This window comes from Trachypithecus francoisi, unplaced genomic scaffold (genome assembly GCF_009764315.1).
Source record: "Trachypithecus francoisi isolate TF-2019V2 unplaced genomic scaffold, Tfra_2.0 Lachesis_group2, whole genome shotgun sequence".
NCBI classification, from domain to species: Eukaryota; Metazoa; Chordata; class Mammalia; order Primates; family Cercopithecidae; genus Trachypithecus; species Trachypithecus francoisi.
Genome location: NW_022681465.1, coordinates 101,768,650 through 101,791,159, shown reverse-complemented (window position 1 = coordinate 101,791,159; position 22,510 = coordinate 101,768,650). Strand labels below are relative to the sequence as shown.

Sequence of the window (22,510 nt, the reverse complement as noted above, 5' to 3'; positions counted from 1 at the left end):
GTTATCCACCCACCTCGGCCTCCCAAAGTGCTGGGATTACAGGCATGAGCCCCTGCGCCTGACCCATTATTAAGTGTTTTTAAAGAACCAGAACCATCATAGGTTATCAAACCCTTCTATCTTATAACTCTAACTCTTGTAAGATGCCATCAGCAACATTTTTATTCCTGAGTGCCATTGTCATGGTAAAGCAGTGGCTATATGTATGAATGATAAGCCTAAGTTTGAGAGAAAAGAGAAATGATGTCATAAAAGAAATGAAAAATAAAGAGTTGTACAAAACACAAGATAAATGTGACTGGCGCCTTTAGTCATGAGGGAAATAGACCCTAAGTGGTTTAATGCCCCACAGAAATTTTAGATTCCTATAAAAATAGAAGACTCTAAGATCATTTCAGCTTCCGTAGGTGGCTTAAGCCTGAAAAGATCTCGAGAACAAAACTAATTTTCCGGGTAAAGAACCTATTATGAATGCCATTATAGGCCACGGGGGGTGGCTAATGCTTATGATCCCAGCACTCTGGGAGGCTGGGGCAGGCAGACTGCTTGAGGCCAGGAGTTCAAGACCAGCATGGGCAACATGGTAAAACCCTATCTCTACAAAAGTACATTCAAGACCAGGCTGGGCAACATGGCGAAACTCTGTCTCTACAAAAAATACAAAAATTCCGAGGCGGGCAGATCACGAGGTCAGGAGATTGAGACCATCATGGCTAACATGGTGACACCCTGTCTCTACTAAAAATACAAAAAATTAGCCTGGTGTGGTGGGGGCGCCTGTAGTCCCAGCTACTAGGGAGGCTGAGGCAGGAGAATTGCATGAACCCGGGAGGTGGAGGTTACAGTGAGCCGAGATCGTGCCACTGCACTCCAGCCTGGGCGACAGAGCAAGACTCCATCTCAAAAAAAATAAAAATAAAAAAAAATTTGCTGGGCATAGTGGCACATGCCTGTAGTCCCAGCTAGTTAGGAGCTGAGGTGGGAGGATTGCTTGAGCCTGAGAGGTGGAGGCTGCAGTGAGCTGTGATTGTGTCACTGCACTCCAGCCTGGGTGACAGAGTGAGATCTTGTTTCGGGGTGGGGGGGTGGGGAAAGCCATTACACTTAGCTAACTCCTAAAATGTAGTTATTGAGCTTATATAGAAAATACTTGTAGCCACATAGTCTTCAACTGATGACAGGATGAAAAGAGCTTCTTTTGCCTACCAAACTGCCAAATCCAAGGCCTTTGCAGGAAAGAAGTGCTGATAATACAAGTATTACTCTTAGAGAAAAGTAATACTCAGTTTCAATCTCATATTTGAACAAGATATATCCCAAATAATCAGGAGTATTTAGCAAAATGCAATCATGTTAAAATATGTCTCACCTGTTTCTTCAAAAGCATTTGTTAATTCCTTTGAGTGCACCTGTTTTAAAAACATTTACAAAAAAATTTAGAAATCTACTTGTAAAGTAAAACTGAAGTTAAAATTATTTCCTTTTTTTCTTTGAGTAAAGAAACCATATTATCTCCCAAAAAGCTCTTACAGGAAGTCTACTAAACATTTATGGCAAAAATATTGCTACTATTTGAAAGTGTTCCAGAGCCCACTGGAAGAGAGAAAGCTGCTAAATGCCTTTTATAATCAGTTTCAATATCAGTGCAAAAGTATCAAAGAAATAGTACAAGCAGCACATCAAAAGACTACTACATCACAATCAAGTAGAGCTTGTTTCAGGAATGCAAAGATGATCTGACATTATGAAATCTAATACAAACCAATAGATCTGAGGAGAAAAATCATCTATATTTACAGAAAAGGTACCCAATAATATTCACTCTTGAAAAAAACTTATAAAATGGAATAGACATTTTCTTAACACTATAAAACATAACTATTGCAATCTAAAAGCTAGCATCCCACATAATAAACATGGAAGTTCTTCTAATTAAAATCGGAAAAAAAAAAAAAAAAGATGTGCACTATTGGGACCACTTTTTAATATTACTTTTTAGTTATATTAGCTACTATAATTACAAAAAAAATTAGAACTATAAAAAGTAGAAGAATTCAAATTATATTTGCAGATGACAGGTCTGTTTACCTACAAAACCCAAGAGAACCAACTGAAAAACTACTGCATATGATGAGGGAACTCAGTAAGCTTTCTAAACAGAAAAGAATTTAACGATAATAGCAACAGAAAAGATAAAACTCATAGGGGTAACCTATAAGAAATGTGTAAGATTTATATGAAGAAGAGTTTAACATAAATTAGAAAGACACAAAACAAGACTTAAACAAATGGAAAGACATACCATGTTTTTGAATAGGAAGATTCAATATTATAATTGTGCTGTTAATTTTCCCTAAATTAATCTGTTACTATGATTCAAATACAAATATGAATAGAAGTCTTTCTTAAAGAGCTAAACAAGTTAATTCTAAAATTCATATTAATTTGAGAACATATAAGTAATGAGGAGAAACTTGAGAAAAGAAAAAAATTATATGGGTTTGGGAGAGATACTATCCCTATAAGATACCAAAGTGCATCATAAAGCTACAAAAATTCAGCCAGGCTCGGTGGCTCATGCTTGTAATATCCCAGCACTTTTGGAGACCAAGGCAGGTGGATCACCTGAGGTCAGGAGTTCGAGACCAGCCTGACCAACATGAAGAAACCCTGTCTCTACTAAAAATACAAAATTAGCTGGGCGTGGTGGTGCATGCCTGTAATCCCAGCTACTCAGGAGGCTGAGGCAGGAGAATCACTTGAATCTGGGAGATGGAGGTTGCAGTGAGCTGAGATCATGCCATTGTACTCCAGCCTGGGCAACAAGAGCTAAACTCTGTCTCAAAAAAAAAAAAAAGAGGCCGGGCGCGGTGGCTCAAGCCTGTAATCCCAGCACTTTGGGAGGCCGAGACGGGCGGATCACGAGGTCAGGAGATCGAGACCATCCTGGCGAACACGGTGAAACCCCGTCTCTACTAAAAAAAAAAATACAAAAACTAGCCGGGCGAGGTGGCGGGCGCCTGTAGTCCCAGCTACTCGGGAGGCTGAGGCAGGAGAATGGCGTAAACCTGGGAGGCGGAGCTTGCAGTGAGCTGAGATCCGGCCACTGCACTCCAGCCTGGGCGACAGAGCGGAACTCCGCCTCAAAAAAAAAAAAAAAAAAAAAGAATAAAGAAAACTACAAAAATGCAAACAGTATGATGACACTGGCCCCAGAACGAATAGATGAATCAACATAAAAGAAAAGTAAGTTTTAGGAATATATCCAAACAAACATGAAGATTTATTGTCTTACTGATTAAAATGGAATTTCCTATCAGTGGAAACAAGATGAATTATTCAGTAAATGGTAAAAGTCATATGAGGAAAATTAACTTGGCCCTATTCCTTACACCAAATCAAATTCTCAACAAATCAGTATTATTAACATTAACTAGGACATTTGTTTGAAGTCTCAAAGGACTTCCAATGCATAACATAATCTCCAGAAGCCATACACAAAAAGACTGATAAATCTGATTACAGAAAATAAAAAATGTTTTCTATCTGAATACAGTGTATGTGTATCCTACAATTTTGTACAGGCTGAGCATCCCAAAGCTGAAAATCCGAAATGCTCCAAAATTCCAAACTTTTTGAGTGCTGACATGACACTCAAAGGAAATGCTCATTGAAGACTGCAGATTTTGGCTTTTCAGGTTTGGGATGCGGAACTGTTAGGTATAATACAACTGTAAGTATAATGCAATTATTCCAAAATTCAAAAAAATCTGAAACTTGAAACACTTCCTAAGCATTTCGAATAAAGGGTACTTAACTGGTAAAAGCAGTTTTAAAAAAATTGTTAAAATGCGAGAAGAGAAGTTTAGAGAAAAGAGAGTAAAAAGAAATGAAGAAAGCCTCCAAGAAATATGGGACTATGTGAAAAGACCAAATCTACATCTGATTGGTGTACCTGAAAGTGACAGGGAGAATGAAACCAAGTTAGAAAACACTCTTCAGGATATTATCCAGGAGAACTTCCCCAATCTAGCAAGGCAGGCCAACATTCAAATTCAGGAAATACAGAGAACGCCACAAAGATACTCCTCGAGAAGAGCAACTCCAAGACACATAATTGTCAGATTCACCAAAGTTGAAATGCAGGAAAAAATGTTAAGGTCAGCCAGAGAAAGGTCGGGTTACCCACAAAGGGAAACCCATCAGACTAACAGCAGATCTCTCGGCAGAAACTCTACAAGCCAGAAGAGAGTGGAGGCCAATATTCAACATTCTTAAAGAAATGAATTTTCAACCCAGAATTTCATATCCACTCAAACTAAACTTCATAAGTGAAGGAGAAATAAAATCCTTTATGGACAAGCAAATGCTGAGAGATTCTGTTACCACCAGGCCTGCCCTACAAGAGCTCCTGAAGGAAGCACTAAACATGGAAAGAAACAACTGATACCAGCCACTGCAAAAACATGCCAAACTGTAAAGCCCATCGATGCTAGGAAGAAACTGCATCAACTAATGGGCAAAATAACCAGCTAACATCATAATGACAGGATCAAATTCACACATAATAATATTAACCTTAAATGTAAATGGGCTAAATGCTCCAATTAAAAGACACAGACTGGCAAACTGGATAAAGAGTCAAGATTCATCAGTGTGCTGTATTCAGGAGACCTATCTCATGTGCAGAGACACACATAGGCTCAAAACAAAGGGATAGAGGAAGATCTACCAAGCAAATGGAAAAGAAGAAAAGGCAGGAGTTCCAATCCTAGTCTCTGATAAAACAGACTTTAAACCAACAAAGATCAGAAGAGACAAAGAAGGCCATTACATGATGGTAAAAGGATCAATACAACAAGAGCTAACTATCCTAAATATATATGCACCCAATACAGGAGCACCCAGATTCATAAAGCAAGTCCTTAGAAACCTACAAAAAGACTTAGACTCCCACACAATAATAATGGGAGACTTTAACACCCCACTGTCAACATTAGACAGATCAATGAGACAGAAAGTTAACAAGGATATCCAGGAATTGAACTCAGCTCTGCACTAAGCGGACCTAATAGCCATCTATAGAACTCTCCACCCCAAATCAACAGAATATACATTCTTCTCAGCACGTCACACTTATTCCAAAATTGACCACATAGTTGGAAGTAAAGCACTCCTCAGCAAATGTAAAAGAACAGAAATTATAACAAACTGTCTCTCAGACCACAGTGCAATCAAACTAGAACTCAGGATTAAAATGCTAAAAACAACGTTTAGAAAATAAAAATCACAAATAACCCCAATGGACATTATACTTTTCTTACATATTCACACCACTGGATAACTATCATTTTTTAAATGGCATATCATAGTCTGATGACCTAGTTTTGTACTTAGTAAAGTACTATGGTCTTTCGTCCATGTCATTAAGGATATTTTTAAAACAAAACAAAATAATGTCTGCATGGAATGCTGATAAATTATTAAAACTGGAAGACTGGCACATGGGGACATACTATACCCAGTCTATCTTTTAATATGTCTGGAAATGTTCATATAAAAAGTTAATTCAAAAGTTCTGCATGAGAAAACAACAACAAAGAAAGCAGAGTCAAGAGACAAATGACGAACTGGGAAAAAAGATTTGCACCTCATTACCACAGACAGATATAACAGAGTTCTTCCAGTTCTATAAGAAAAAGATCAATAATCTAATTGAAAAATGGGTAAAGGAAAAGTCAGTTCATAGAAAAGGAAATATACTTGGCTCCTAAGCATATGAAAAGATGTTCAATCTTACCTATAACAAGAGAAAATAAAACAATTCTGGGATATGCCATTTTTTGACTCATCAAATATATAAAAGTACATTTGCTCTTTGTCAACTATTACTCAAGAACTATTGGTCTTTAACTTTCTCTTTGAGAACACAGATTTTAAATGGTCTTTTCCACAGTGTAGTTACAAATTATGAGGCGTACTAGGTGAGTACAAAAATAAGAGGGTACTAGGAAACCCACAACATAGAGGCTGGTGATTGAATTTGCATGGTCTGGCCGGACTTCCCTGAGGCAGCAATGACTGAACTAAAGAAGTTTGTATGTTTTTCAAGGGAATGTTGCACACAGAAGGTACATCAAATGAAGTGTCCTGGGACATTTAAGGAATTGAAAGATGGCCAATGTGGCCAGAAAGTGAGGCAGAAGCTGGCATAAATTGAGACTAGAGACGAAAATCAGCAAGACAATACGGGGCACTAAACACTATGGTTTTACCCCTAAAAGTAATGGGTAGCTTTAAGCATGATGATGATGATACTAGTATTACCATTTTACGCATTAGGAAACCTGATCAGAGAGACAGGTGAAGTATCTTGCCTAAGGTGTTCCAACTACTAGTTGGTAGAGCCAAGATCCAGACATATATAATGCTTTTGGTCTTATTTTTAGCCACCAATACAGAGCTGGGGATAAGTTTCTTGATTACTCTCCATCAATTTTCATTTACCATTGGTTAAAAGTGATAATCCAAAATCCAGTTTTACTTGAATAACTTATGATAAATGTCAGAACTTACTTTATACGTATCTAAAAGTTTAAAGAGAATAAAGGAAAAAATAGAAACAGATCTGTTGCAATATGGCCATCTTACTTAACGATTCCACCTTACCTCAGAGGTATATTCTTGACAATCATCTCTTAAAGTGAGCAAACATTTTTTGGCAGGAAGAATGTGGTCATTTTCATCAAGCCTGCATTGAAATCTCTTCCTAGATATAACATCCAAATTATCAGGAGGCTTTTTAGAATTATCTCTTCCAGAAACAGATAAACCCACGGCATCCTGACCAACTGAAGTTGCTGGTAAACAAATACTGCATAGAAAAGAAATACATATTAAATCACTGAATTAGAAGTTATTTAATACTTTCTGTTTTTAATGATCCTAGAAATCCTTTCAATAACAAGATTAAAGGCTGAGGTATTCCAATGAAAATTCCAATAAAACCAAAAAACTCCAAACTAACAGAGATACACGGCCATGGCCACAAAAATGCTATTAATAGTTTTGAGCTCCATTCATGCTTAAAGGCTTATAACTTAAATTCCATAATATTGAATTAAATCTGAATATTTAACAGTACTTTCCCTGATTATAAAGTTAAACATTTAACCTAAAATGTCCCTTCTAGTCCAGGCGCAGTGGCTCACGCCTGTAATCCCAACAGTTTGGGAGGCCAAGGCAGGTGTATTACCTGAGGTCAGGAGTTTAAGACCAGCCTGGTCAACATGGTGAAACCTCGTCTCTACTAAAAACACAAAATATTAGCCGGGTGTGGTGGCACACACCTATAGTCCCAGCTACTTGGGAGGCTTAGGCACGAGAATCACTTGAACTCAGGAGGCGGAGGTTACAGTGAGCTGAGATCACACCATTGCACTCCACCTGGGTGACAGAGTAAGACTCTTGTCTCCAAAAATAAAAATATAAAAGTCTTCAATTTCTAATGCTACACTATGGACAATTATCTTAATTAATGGTGGTTAAGATACAACTTACTTCCAAAATAAAGAATTAAAATAAGAGTACCAAAAAATAAAAATAAAAAAAATAAGAGTATCAAGAATAGCTGGACACAGTGGCTCATGCCTGTAATCTTAGCATTTTGGGAGGCCAAAGTGGGAGGAATGCATGAGGCCAGGAATTCGAGACAAGCCCGGGTACCAGAGCAAGACTCCACCCTCTACAAAAAAAAAAAAGAAATGTTTAAATTAGCCAAGTACGGTGGTGCGCACCTGTAGCTGAGAAGCTACTTGAAAGGCTGGGGCAGGAGGATCTTTTTTCTTTTTTCTCACTCTATCACCCAGGCTAGAGTGCAGTGCTGCAATCTCAGCTCACTGCAACCTCCACCTCCTGGGTTCAAGTGGTTCTCCTGCCTCCGCCTCCTGAGTAGCTGGGATTACAGGTGGTGCCACCGTGCCCAGCTAATTTTTATATTTGTAGTAGTGATGGAGCTTTGCCATGTTGGCCAGGCTGGTCTTCAACTCCTGACCTCAGGTGATCTTCCCACCTCGGCCTCCCAAGGAACTGGGATTAAAGGCGCAAGCTAACATGCCCAGCCAGGAGGATCTCTTGAGCCCAGGAGTTCCAGGCCGCAGTGAACTATGATGGCACCACTACACTTTAGCCTGGCACTCTAGCGTGGGCACCAAAGCAAGTCCTTGTCTCTTAAGAAAAAAATCTGTATTTATTACCACTGTACTATTTTCACAACTTTCTGTGAATGTATATTTCAGTTTCATATGTGTGTGTCTATACAAAGTAACCACACTTTTAACAGGTATCATTTTATGATCTAGACTGTTAATATTTTTAGCTTTCAAAATAACTTAATAAACAAGTTTCACACAAAACTAATACATGAAACATTTAAGTGGCATCTTTATCAGATATAAAATCTATCACATTACATTTCTTCTCTAACTTACCACATAAATGATAAATAAGATTTCCACAACAATAACAACTAATATTGGTGAATGGTTTGTTCAATCAAGACTACTTAATTCATAAATCACTTTTCCTCCTAGCGAAAACAGTTTCGCTCATTCATTACCTCATGTCACCTCTTTCTTCGGTATTCACTGATTTGACCAATATGGGAGCTGGCAGTAAAGGGTTTGGCATGAACTGTGCAGTGGCATCAGTAAATTCTTCTACTGCATTGGTTGGAATTTCCACCAGAGTTAAAATAAAGGCTTGTTCATCTTCTCCATCTTGAGGTACATTAGCAACTAGATTCACTATTAAAGTTTAAAAGTTAGTAATAAAAAAGCTCAACTATGAAATAACAGAATATCATTAATTTATTTCATTTCTAAAAAGACAGTCTCAGGACAACTTATCATCAAGATTAAATAAATAAATGCTCCCCGCCACGACCCCCAAGCCTGAGGAAGTAAGTTCCCTCCTTTTTTTTTGTTTTGGGAGACAAGAGTCTCACTCTGTCGTCCAGGCTAAAATACAGTGGCACAATCTCAGCTCACTGCAATCTCCACGTCCTGGGTTCAAGTGATTCTTGTGCCTCAGCCTCCCAAGTAGCTGGGATTACAGGTGTGTGCCACCATGCCTGGCTAGTTTTGTACTTTTAGTAGAGATGGTGTTTTGCCATGTTGGCCAGGCTGGTCTTGAACTCCTGGCCTCAAGTGATCTGCCCACCTTAGCCTCTCAAAGTGCTGGGATTACAGGAGTGAGCCACCATGCCCGGCCCAAGAAGTAATTTCATAAAGGATAAAGGTGATATACTATGGAGAAGATTTATGACTCTGAAAAACAAAACTGATATGCAAAATACTTCAAGGTGTTTCTATAAAACTTTTTAAATTTAAGGCCAGCATAGACTAAAATAAAACTGTTTTGTGTTTTTCCATAGTAAAATAAGGGGTAAAAATCATACAATTAGGTTCTATGACATGTCACTGAAGCATATTATCATACCTGTTAGGTCTTGAGGATTGATTATATTCTCTTGTTGGACTTCTGGAATACTTGTTGATATATACTGCCATAAAAATTCAAAATGAAAGAGTGAGGTTGGCCAAATCTTATATTTAAAAAGTTTTCCTGTCAATATGACATAGTGAAGAGATTAACTCAACAACATCTAACCATATACACTTTTCAAGTGTTTGAAGCTTTAGGCTGTTCCAATAAACTTTTGATTCATTTAAATATTAATACAAAGAATCCTGACTACAATGTTAAATATGTGCATTTTATGAAATGATTTTTGAAATGACAGAATAGGGAGACCCAAACCCCACAACTTTTTCTCTACTCCCATCACACCAGCCTTTGTACTATTAGCACATGATATGTGAATGGAGGCAAACTGCTTTCCCTGAATCCAGTATGGTTCCCTCCAATCTGTTTTTCAAAAAACCGCAAACATGGTTTTTCTAAAACGCAGTCCTGACTGTAATTCTCTACTGCTTAAAATCTCTTAGCTCACTACAACCTCCACCTCCTGGGCTCAAGCGATCCTCCCACCTCAACCTCCTGAGTAGTTGGGAGTACAGATGCACACCACCACACTTGGCTAATTTTTTTTTAATTTTTCGGGGGTAGAGATGGGGTTTTGCATGTTGCCCAGGCTGGTCCCGAACTCCTGGGCTCAAGTAATCCGCCCACCTCAGCCTCCCAAAAGTGCTAGGATTATAGGTGTAAGACACTATGCTGGGTTTCTACTGCTTAAAATCTTTTATTTTATTTTATTATTATTATTTTTTTTGAGACAGTCTTGCTCTGTCGCCAGGCTGGAGTGTAGTGGCGCAATCTCAGCTCACTGCAGCCTCCACCCCTCCCCTTCCTGGGTCCAAACGATTCTCCTGCCTCAGCCTCCCGAGTAGCTGGGACTACAGGTGCATGCCACCATGCCCAGCTAATTTGTGTATTCTTAGTACAGACGGGGTATCACCATGTTGACCAGGATGATCTCGATTTCTTGACCTTGTGATCCGCCCGCCTCGGCCTCCCAAAGTGCTGGGATTACAGGTGTGACCCATTGCACCCGGCCTGCTTAAAATCTTAAAAATCTCATTTTGCAACCAACAATGTCAAAAATTGATTAAGGCAAGAATCATCAATGGACATTAAAATTACAGGGTGACCGCTTGCTGCGTTGGTCCCATTTGACAAATTACTAATACAGAATGGAAAAGATGCCATTATAATGAAGAAATCTGGTAGGTATCATTCTAGCCAAGTGATCAGTCAGCATCACCAATAATGGGACAAACTGACATCATGTGTCTCCCGATGTGATATAAAAGGAAGAACACGTCATTACCTATATAATAATCTTGCCCTAAAACATGTAAGTTGAATCTAGTAATGAGGAAGCAATTTAAAAAAAGAAATCCAGACTGTAGGCCAGCCTAGACTGTTCTAAACTTTTCTTGCTTTTTCTTTTGTGAACAAAAAGACAAGAAAAATACTCTAGATTAAAGGAAAATAAGGAAAAGGGATAATCAAATGCAATGTGAGAGCCCTGATTGGATCTTGAATTTAAGAAAAAGAAAAAAAAATAGCTGGCCAGGCGCGGTGGCTCACACTTGTAATCCCAGCACTTTGGGAGGCTGAGGTGGGCAAATTATTTGAGGCCAGGAGCTCAAGACCAGCCTGGCCAACATAGCGAAACCCCATCTCTTCTAAAAATATTATACAAAAAAATTAGTCAGGTGTGGTGGCGCACATCTTTAATCCCAGCTACTCGGGAGGCTGAGGCACAAGAATCACTTCAACCTGGGAGGCGGAGGTTGCAGTGAGCCAAGATCGTGCCAGTGCACTCCAGCCTGGGTGACAGAGTAAGACTCTGTTTAAAAAAGAAAAAAAGCTATAATGGACACAATTGGGACAACTAGGGAAACTGGAATGGAAACTGTATATTACATATCACTGAAACAATGTTACATAGTGTAGTAATATTTAGTGTGACAAGGAACTTCCTTATCCTTATTAGATACAAGATGAGGTATTTATGGACTCAAGTTACTTTCAAATGATTCGGTTTTTTTGTTTTTTTGTTTTTTTCTTTGAGACAGAGTCATGTTCTGTTGCCCAGGCTGGAGTACAATGGTGCAATCTTTGGTCACTGCAACCTCTGTCTCCTGAGTTCAAGCAATTCTCACACCTCAGCCTCCCAAGTAGCTGGGATTACAGGTGCATGCCACCACGCCTGTCTAATTTTTGTAGTGATGTGGTTTCACCTTGTTTGCCAAGCCGTTCTTGAACTCCTGACCTCAGGTGATCTGCCCACCTCAGCCTCCCAAAGTACTGGGATTACAGGCATGAGCTATCCCACCCAGCCAAGTATTTATCTATACAGATGAAGAGCAAGGCAGAGTTAAAAAAACAAATGAGGCAAAGTATTAACAATTAATGAATCAAAGTGAAGTGTATGGGATAATTCTTTGTAAGATTTTTGTAACTTTTCTCTAAGTTTAAAATTATTTCAAAATAAAAAGCAAAAATTAAAAAGTCAGGGTGGGGTGAGGAATCTCGTAACTTCAAATGTAACCAAACTCCTTATCAAGTCATAAAAATCCTTTTATGGTCTGTCTGCAGGTTATCTTTCTAAGTTCATTTCTAATCACTTTCTTCATTAATATTCCACTCATACTACTTACATGCTATTTCATACTCATTTGTTCTTGGAGACAGGGTCTCACTCTGTCTCCCAGACCAGAGTGCATGGCGACCACAGCTCACTGCAGCCTCTACCTCCCAGGCTGAAGTGATCCTCCCACTTCAGCCCCCTGAGTAGCTGGGACTACAGGCAAATGCCACCATGCCTGGCTTTTTTTTTTTTTTTTTAATGGCATTATAGGTTTGAGCTACTGCACCTGGTCCACACCTGTTCTTTACACAGACACGTTCCTTTCCCTTTAACTGGATAATGTATACATGTTCTTCAAGTCCAAGGCTTCTCTCAATTGGGGAACTTTTTAATGGAAATGTTCATGTATTGGTTATATGACTGCAGAGTAATAAAAACCTGAAGAACTGTACACTAAAAAGCGTGAAGTTAGCCAGGTAGAGTGGCTCATGCCTGTAATCCCAACACTTTTGGAGGCCAAGGCAGGCAGATCACTTGAAGCCAGGAGTTCAAGACCAGCCTGGCCAATATGGCGAACCTCGTCTCTACTAAAAATACAAAACCGGCTGGGCGCGGTGGCTCAAGCCTGTAATCCCAGCACTTTGGGAGGCCGAGACGGGCGGATCACGAGGTCAGGAGATCAAGACCATCCTGGCTAATACGGTGAAACCCCATCTCTACTAAAAAATACAAAAATCTAGCCGGGTGAGGTGGCGGGCGCCTGTAGTCCCAGCTACTCGGGAGGCTGAGGCAGCAGAATGGTGTGAACCCGAGAGGCGGAGCTTGCAGTGAGCTGAGATCTCTGCACTCCAGCCTGGGTGACAGAGCAAGACTCATCTCAAAAAAAAAAAAAAATACAAAACCTAGCTAGCCGTGGTGACACATGCCTGTAGTTCCAGCTACTTGGCAGGCTGAGGCAGGAGAATCTGTTAAACCTGGGAGGCAGAGGCTGCAGTGAGCTGAGATCATACCACTGCACTCCGGCCTGGGCAACAGACCAAGACTGTCTCAAAAAAAAAAAAAAAGAAATAAAGAAAAATGAACATAAAAGAGGTGAAGTGTATTGTATGTAAATTATACCTTTTTATTTATTTATTTTTTTTAATGGAGGGAAACACCTTGTTATCCCTTATTATATTGTACATTCTTTTACCTCTGGCACAGGAAGTGTAAGCACACCGTCTCCTTTAGAGTCTTTTATCTGGGCCTCTTCAACAGAATTTTCACCAAGACCCCTATCCAAACCAAGTGTGCAGGGCCCTGTCTCAGAGAAAGCAACTGGAGCAACTGACAACATGTGAACCTCCTGAGAGCTCTCTTCTTGATTTTCATTTCTGAAAGAGAGTTTAGTATGCGTATCATTTGAAATCGGGCAAATCATGGAATTATTTTTAGAGCTAGGTGTGTAAAAGATCATCTAATTCAATGGTTTTCAAACTTTTAAAACATATTTAATGCAACAGAACTTCTTTTTCAAATTCTTTTGAGTCACAACTTAAGGCTATCACTGAAACAATATAAACTGAATCTCAGAATCCCTTCCCTCTTTTACCTTTCAGTTAGGTTTACTTCTGGAGAAATACTGGTCCCTTTGATACCATGTACACATGCCAATTTGCTCTGATCCTTATTCTCTGCTGTTGTAACTGGTCCGAGGTTTTTATCTTCCAATTCTGTTGCTTTGGAAGCATTTTTCTCTGTTTCTTAAACAAAAAGCACACTTACGATACAGACCAAAATAATACAGCTAAAATCCCTCTATTAGAAACATATACCCTCTTAAAAGGAAGATCCCTATACTGTGACTCTTCCAAACTTCTCTCATTCCACAAATCAGACTTATACACACGGCAGGAAGTCCTGGCTAACAGATTTTTGAACAGTAAAACAGATGATTAACAAATCCTGTTCTGCAAATATTTCATTCCTGGCTGTCACGATAATTGTATCTTCACTTTATAGTACTAGCATCAATAATTAGAAACTCAACATACAAAAGAGACTTAGAAGTGGGTACACGGAGGTTTGGCTAGTTCCACTTTAGAGGAAGTCTTCGGGAAGGAGCTGCACTGCAAAGAATAGCATCACAAATGGGGAAAAAGAGATTTCTATATAGAAGAGGTGATTTAAGCCTGCATGTCGGGAGAGGTTTTAGAAAAGGTGACCTTTCATGGTTCTCCTGTATTTTTCATCATGTTTAGTGCAATACTGTGAATAACACCATGGGACCCATACAAAGTGCCATTAATGATGCTGGAATCACTCCCAAGAAGCAGAGGAAAGTCCCAACATTATAAGAAAAAGCTGAATTGCTTGGTACGTATTACAGATTGACACCTGTAGTTGGGGTTGCCCACCATTTCAGACAGATGTTTCATCTTGTAAACAGTTGACATAAACTTTTGGTACTGATAAATACAATGCAGTACTGAAGATGTATTTTCTCTTCCTTATAATTTTCTTCCTTTTATTTTTCTTTAAGACAGGGTCTTGCTCTGTCGCCCAGGCTAGAGTGCAGTGGCAATATCACAATTTACAGCAGCCCTGATCTTGCAAGCTCAAACCTGTGAGTAGCTGGGACCACAGGTGTGTGCCACCATATCTGGCTAACTTCTTAAAACTATTTTGTAGAGACAAGGTCTCCCTATATTGCCCAAGCTGGTCTCAAAACTCCTGCGCTCACGTGATCCTCCTGCCTCTGCCTCCCAAAGGGCTAGCATTTCAGGTGTGCACCACCACTGTGTCTAGCCTGATTTTCTTTTTTCTTTTTTTGAGACAGAGTCTCACTCTGCTGCCCAGGCCAGAGTACAGTGGCATGATCACAGTTCACTGCAACCTCAACCTCCCCGGGCTCAGGTGATACTCCCACCTCAGCCTCCTGAGTAGCTAGGACTATAGGCATGCACCACCATGCCTGGCTAATTTTTGTACTTTTGTAGAGATGGGGTTCTCCCTTGTTGCCCAGCCCCATCTGGTTTCAAGTGAGATGCCTGCCCTGGCCTCCCAAAGTACTGGGATTACAGGTGTGAGCCACTGTGCCCAGCTCCAGCCTGACTTTCTTAATAACATTTTCATTTCTCTATGGCTCAAGGACATCAGTTGAAAAAACAGAAAAAGAAAATTAAAAAAAAAATTTTTCTCCAGCCTATTTTATCATAAGAATACAGTATATAACACATCTAAAATATAAAATATGTGTTAATTAACAATATTATCAATCAGGCTTCTGCTCAACAGTAAGTCATTAGTAGGTAAGTTTTTGGGAGACAAAAGTTATACACGAATATATATGTTTTCAACTCATAAGAGACAGGGTCTCACTATGTTGTCCAGGCTGGCCTCCAACTCCTGGGCTCAAGCCTCCCAAAATGCTGTAACTACAGGTGTGAGCCACTGCACCCAGCCTATACACAAATTTCTGACTGATTGGGGAGGTCAGTGCCCCTAATTAAAGGGTCAACTATGAGAGAGAGAGACAGAATAAAAAGACAAAAAATTGATCACACAAATACAGCAAAATGGTATTAATTACTAAAACCAATTGGTAGATTTATGGATATTTATTTTATAGCTCATCTTACTTTTTAATTTGAAACTATTTTTTTTTTTTTTTTTAGACGGAGTCTCGCTCTGTCACCCAGGCTGGAGTGTAGTGGCCAGATCTCAGCTCACTGCAAGCTCCGCCTCCCGGGTTCACGCCATTCTCCTGCCTCAGCCTCCCGAGTAGCTGGGACTACAGGCGCCCGCCACCTCCCCGGCTAGCTTTTTGTATTTTTAGTAGAGACGGGGTTTCACCGTGTTAGCCAGAGATGGTCTCGATCTCCTGACCTCGTGATCCGCCCGTCTCGGCCTCCCAAAGTGCTGGGATTACAGGCTTGAGCCACCGCGCCCGGCGAAACTATTTTATTGTAAGTTAAAACAATTTAATGACCAAATATTTCTTTGAAATGTTAATGTAATCTATTGTGTCAAAATGATTTTGCAACATATTAAGAGAATAAAATTTACCTCTTTGAGTTTCCATTTCTTCCCCTTTGGTTACACACAAACTGGAAACTTCCCGATAATCATCAAACCTGTTGGCCCCTAAAGTCTTCTCAAGATTTGGCTTAGGCTTGGCAAGTCTACTTCTTATTCTCAAACTACTGGTCACTTTAGAAATTGTATTCCTAAAAACAGAAGATAGAGAAATTTATGAATCACGTTAGATCTTACTCTCTCACATTAATACAGTCTGTCTAGCACTGATAGAGTGAACGACCTGTTAGGTGCCACATTGTCTACAAGTGTTCATTACAAAGTAGTAACTTCACTAGTGGTCTTAAGAAGAGAATTCAGTCTGTATTTGTAAAACAGAGACATTTACATAAATCTATTTCATTAAAGCTTCAAAGATATACAACAGTTACTACTATAATTTAAATATGCAAACCATTAACCTAAAATCAAAATCAGTCCATCTTTAAAGGGTAAGAAATTAGCATTGCCTACTTTACATTTACAAGCATTTCTCAAAGCTATTAACTAATTTGATGGTGGTTTTAGTAATATTTATTAATTGAATACTAAAATAAACCTGGTTGGTGTAGCATTCTCCTTTACTTTCTCCATTAAACTTATTTCTTCTCTGGAACTTTGCTCCTCCAATACAATCTTGTTTTCTTCAAATGATGCAGGAGATGTAGTAATGACAGGTGAAGAAAGCTCCTGACATTCATGAACAATTTTGTGATTTACATTATCTAGGCTAAAAGGAATATGGCTTTTATCCTTTGAATGTACATGAGGAAGTATACATACCCCTACTGAAGAAAAAACAAAACAAAACAAAATTAAAATGGACCAAATTAGATGCTCAAAATAAATTCTTCAACATTTAGTAACTGTAAAATCCTGTATTATTAAAGTTTGATTCATTTGTGCAGCAGCAATAGAAAAAGATTTAAAAAATAAAGTTTGCTCTTGTTGGCTGTAAATTTAAATTTAAGATCTCCCTATTTCATGCCAGGGATTTGACCTATTGTGAGCTTAATAATCCTTATGGACTGAAATTTTATGCAATTATTAGTAAAAATGAGTCCTTTTGTTATTTTGAGTAATTATACAATCTCAGATGGATTTCAAGACAGACAGCACTGCCAGCATTTAAGATTTTTAAAACCTTTATGTTCTATATGTACTTTATATGTTTTTGACAGGCTCTACTGCAATACTCTGCCACTAAGAAAGGAGCCCTATACAGAACACAAACCATAGACTTTCCTGATAAATATATGGTTCCGAGCCTAAAAGTCTAATAAGTTTTTATCTATCTATTCTGGAGACAGGGTCTCACTTTGTCACCCAGGCTGGAGTGCAGTGGCACGATCTCAGCTCACTGCAGTCTTGACCTCCTGAGCTCAAGCGATCCTCCCACCTCAGCTTCCCAAGCAGCTAGGACTACAGGCATACACCACCATGCCTGTCTAATTTTTTGTATTTTTTATAGAGACGGAGTTCCACCATGTTGCCCAGGCTGGTCTTGAACTCCTGAAGTCAAACATTCACCAGCCTTGGCCTCCCAAAGTGCTGGGATTATAGGCTTGAGCTGCTGCATCTGGCCCAAAAGTCTAATACTTAAAATGAATGGAGGCTAGCGTGGTGGCTCATGCCTGTAATCCCAGCACTTTGGGAGGCCAAGGCATATGGATCACCTGAGGTCAGGAGTTCAAGACTAGCCTGGCCAAGACGGTGAAACCCCAACTCCACTAAAAACACAAAAATTAGCTGGGCGTGGTGGCAGGTGCCTGTAATCCCAACTACTCGAGAGGCTGAGGCAGGAGAATTGCTTGAACCTGGGGGGCAGAGGTTGCAGTGAGCCGAGATTGCACCATTGCACTCCAGCCTGGGTCACAAGAGTGAAACTCTGCTTCAAATAAATAAATAAATAAAGATGAATGGTAGGCTGAAAATCAAACTCCGTCTCAAATAAATAAATAAGTAAATAAAATGAACGGTAGACTACTCATAACCAGACAAAATAATTACCAGGAATAGTATAATTACTCATTTCATGCACTTAAAAGATAGTTAGATAGTAAAGATTTATCGCCTGTCTGTGATTTCCGTCTAATAAATTAAAAATCTTGGCTGATAAATCTTTTGGCTCTGTCCAAACTGAGAACAGTTTAAACTAAATTATTCCAATGAGTGCTATTGTCTCTTTGTACCGTATTTGTCATCTAATTGTGAATACCATCCCAAGCAGCAACTCCTTGGCTAAAGACACATGTATAAAATAATCAGTGATCAATGAGCTCAGTTAACCAATGACATTCATGATGGTAATGTTAGTATTCACTAGAGCAACTATTTCATGAATACGAATTATTCTTTTATTTATTTATTTATTTTTATTTATTTTATTTTATTTTTATTTTTTTGAGACACAGTCTCGCTCTGTTGCCCAGGCTGGAGTGCAGTGGTGCAATCTTGGCTCACTGCAAGCTCCAGTTCCCAGGTTCCAGGTTCACGCCATTCTCCTGCCTCAGCCTCCCAAGTAGCTGGGACTACAGGCGTCCGCCACCATGACCGGCTAATTTTTTGTATTTTTAGTAGAGATGGGGTTTCACCGTGTTAGCCAGGATGGTCTCGATTTCCTGACCTCCTGATCCGCCTGCCTCGGCCTCCCAAAGTGCTGGAATTACAGGTGTGAGCCACCATGCCCGGCCTGAATACAAATTATTCTTAAAAAACCAAGTGTACGATCTTGAATTAGCTGTCACTACACCTAAATGGTAGTAAAATAGTGGATGGATCAATACATATATATCACATTTTATGGAAGAACAACAAAATGGAGACAAATTCAAATATAAAAGAGTTATTACTCAAATGTGGGTATAACTTCTTAAAAGTTAGGTTTTAAAAGTCTTTATTTTTGGTAGGACTTAGCTTTCATTCTTACCATCACCCTGTTCAGTACTGATCTCTGACTGCAATACTAGATCTCCCATTGTAAGTAAAGTTATTGCAGCTTCAGTGCTTCCATCATTGGTACCTTGTGAGGAAATATATCAACATTAAAACAAGAGAATGAATCCGGAAATCTGTTCACTTAAAAAATATTTTTAATTAAGGTGTTTATCTCCTAGTAGCAGATTCCAATATCCTCTGAACCATTAATCCCTTACTAGTGTAGTCTTTCGTTCAGGTTATATGTTACAAATAAATAAATCATCACTGTTGGTTTTGACTCACTGACCATGCCTCCCTCCCATTAAATAATATCTTCAAGGAAAATGCTCTCCCATTCGTACAGATCCAGAGGAAACGCTCAAATATTTCTTAAACATTTAACTTTTAATTCACCTTCTAAAATAACATTCCAAGAATCCACATTTCTCACAGAGATAACACATTCAATAGCTGAATCTTTTTGTTAAACTCTCCAGCAAAATGATTCATTTATTATCCCCACTATTAAATCATTGTACTAGTGTTAATCAAGGTAGTCTTAGCAGTTTCCTTGATAACAGTTACCTGGTTCATCTTGGATATGTTCACCTGTGGTCATTTCCTAAAAACGAAAAAAATAAGTAATATCTTAAATATTTCTCCAAACATGTTCTGTTTCTCAACATGCACTACATTTTTAGAGGTCTTTCCATACTTTGAGTTACAACAGCGTAAACTGGTTTGTCTTAATTTATAATTATTCACAAAATTTCACCAGCAAGAACAGAAATAATTTAAAGGCAAAATTCTTGTGTCTCTTGCTCCTGATTTTATCTTTATATTGTATTACGTGCAAATTTTAACTCTTATCATATTGTTATGTACGTCTACCATTCTTACTTTACTTCTTCATTTTCATAATCCTTCAACTCTAGTCACATCTGCTGCCAATTTTTACCAATGGAAACCAAAGCGTAAAAGGTATTGCAAAATTTTTATAATCCTACGTAGCTTAAAACTTAAACGCATTTTAATAAATTAAGAAGTTACAGAACCAATGTCCAGAGCAACAGCTTGAGAAGCTTGACTGACCCACTCCTCAGTGAAACCGATTTTAAAAACAAAACATTTAACAGCCTCTGAAAATGATCCTAGCGACAAAAAGCAAACGAAGAAATATCTGTTCAAGAAAATCTGAAAATTTGCTAACAAAGGTGAGAGTCTATGTGAACCAAAACTGCTCTCTCTCTCCTTCCTCCCAACTCAGCATGGCAGACACTCCACCTCAAACTGCTGCACCCAAAAATACAAGGCCCCCCGGTCCCCAAGGTCCCACCTGGAGAGCATTTTTCCCTAGGGGAGTAGGACTTCAGCTCCTGACATCACAAGAAAAGTACAGACCAATATTTATTGTGAACATGGACACAAAAATCACCAATAAAATACTAGCAAGCCAAATCCAACAATGTATAAAAATTAGACATTATGACCCTAGAATATTTCCTGGAGAAGCAAGGTTGGTTTAACATCCAAAAATCAATACAATAAAAAATAAAATTCATATGATCATCTCCGTAAATGCAGAAAAAGCATGACAAATTCCAACACCCTTTAATGAAAGAAACATTCAACAAACTAGGAATGGAAAGTAACTTCTTTAGCCTGGCAAAGGACATTTATGAAAAACCCATGGTAACATTACATTTAATGATAAGACAGGATAGGAGAAGTGGTAGCAGCCAGGCAGCCCAGCTTTGAGAAGGCTCTCAGCATGGTGCGGCTCACAGGCACCGACATGCACACTCCCGGCCGCAAGATGCCCAAGAGAAAGATCAGCTCAGCAGAAGAGCAGCGAAAGAAAGAGCCCAACATGAGATTGGTATGACTGTCAGCTAAACCCACTCCTGCATAAGTGGAAACAAAGCCAAAAAAGGCAGCAGGAAAGGATAAATTTCTAAACAAAAAAGTGCAAACAAGAGAAAAAAGGGGAACAAAGGGAAAACAGAACGAAGTGGCTAACCAAGAAATCACATTTACATACAGAAAACAGAAACAAAAACCAAGGAAAGTCCAGCCTCTGATGAAGCCGGAGAGAAAACGCCAAGTCTGATTAATATCATATGCCATGTCTTACCAATAGTCCCTGTCTCCCTTCTTGTACATTCCAGAGGAATATTTTTATCAACTATTTCATAAATGCAAGTTTTTTAGTAACTCTAGAAACATTTTTAAGAAGAAGGGAATCCCACCACATCCCATTTTTTAAGTGTAAATGCTTTTAAGGGTAAAAATCATTTGCCAGTTGTTTATTTTTTGGTACAACCAGAAAACAGTGTGGGATATTGAATTATGGGAGGCTTTGACTGTCTTAGGTATCAGCTTACCCTTCCACCATATTAACTGGCGATATGGAGTCACATCCTGCATCTGATGTCTTGAAATTTTTTAGTTACTTTTATTCCCATGGTTTGGTTCTGGTTCTTCAGTTTGCTTGTTTGTTTGTTTTGTTTTTGAGACAGAGTCTTGCTCTGTTGCCTAGGCTAGAGTGCAATGGTGCAATCTCCACTCACTGAAACCTTCACCTCCTGGGTTCAAGCGATTCTCCTGCCTCAGCCTCCCAAGTAGCTGGGATTACAGGCGTGCGCCACCATGCCCGGCTGATGTTTTGTATTTTTAGTAGAGATGGGGTTTCACCATGTTGGCCAGGCTGGTCCCAAACTCCTGACTTCGTGATCTGCCCACCTCGGCCTCCCAAAGTGCTGCGATTACAGGTGTGGGTCAATGCACCCGACCTGGTTCTGTTTTGTTTGAGATAGAGTCTTGCTCTGACGCCCAGACTGGGGTGCAGTAGTGGCGACAACAGCTCACTGCAACCTCACCCTCCTGGGCCCAGGTGATCCTCCTGCCTCAGCCTCCAGAGTAGCCGGGACCAGAGGCGCATGCCACCACGCCTGGCCAACTTTTAAAAAACGTATTTGTAGAGACGGGATCTCCCTCTGTTGCCCAGACTGACCTTGAACTACCATGCGATCCTCCCACCTTCCAAATTACTGGGATTACAGGCATGAGCCATCGCGCTTGGGCCCATGTTGTTTTTTAGTAGAACTGCTTCCTAAAGAAAACCATTTCTTGATCATGGCTGTAATCCCAGTAATTTGGAATCCCTGTCAGAACTGTGTGCACTCTATAAATCTTTGGTTGTGGTAGTCCTGTTTTCCTAATAACTTTGTTAATGTGCTGTGAAAGACTGAAATTTTAAGTATGTAGTCTATATGCTATTTAATTGCAAATTGTGGAAGTATGTAACAGTTTATCAACATGTAAAGATACTAGCACTTGATAGCCTTTTAATGAAAACTTGCCTCCAAATTTTAAGCTGGAAAGTCACTGGAGTAACTTTTAAAAATAATTACAATA

General features: G+C 39.2%; 1 protein-coding gene and 1 pseudogene across 9 annotated transcripts in view; one reads left to right on the top strand and one right to left on the bottom strand.

The window, feature by feature from the left end:
- The window catches only part of BDP1 (B double prime 1, subunit of RNA polymerase III transcription initiation factor IIIB), a 122,880-nt gene that overhangs the window by 10,170 nt on the left and 90,200 nt on the right, over positions 1-22,510 (bottom strand). For 7 of the 9 annotated variants that reach the window (XR_004429858.1, XR_004429857.1, XM_033179822.1 and 4 more), the window contains 10 exons: positions 19,679-19,715; positions 19,104-19,196; positions 16,734-16,962; positions 16,166-16,326; positions 13,710-13,860; positions 13,311-13,491; positions 9,499-9,562; positions 8,618-8,804; positions 6,670-6,874; positions 1,370-1,409 (listed from right to left, as the gene is read on the bottom strand). Coding sequence is in view for 6 of the 9 variants with exons in the window: in XM_033179822.1 (XP_033035713.1) it covers positions 1,370-1,409; positions 6,670-6,874; positions 8,618-8,804; positions 9,499-9,562; positions 13,311-13,491; positions 13,710-13,860; positions 16,166-16,326; positions 16,734-16,962; positions 19,104-19,196; positions 19,679-19,715 (1,348 nt within the window). In the remaining 3 variants the exon portion in view is untranslated. The remainder of the gene's footprint in view (positions 1-1,369; positions 1,410-6,669; positions 6,875-8,617; positions 8,805-9,498; positions 9,563-13,310; positions 13,492-13,709; positions 13,861-16,165; positions 16,327-16,733; positions 16,963-19,103; positions 19,197-19,678; positions 19,716-22,510) is intronic. The other 2 variants (XM_033179825.1, XR_004429859.1) reach the window with 2 other exon arrangements.
- Positions 20,910-21,289, top strand: LOC117064646 (annotated as a pseudogene).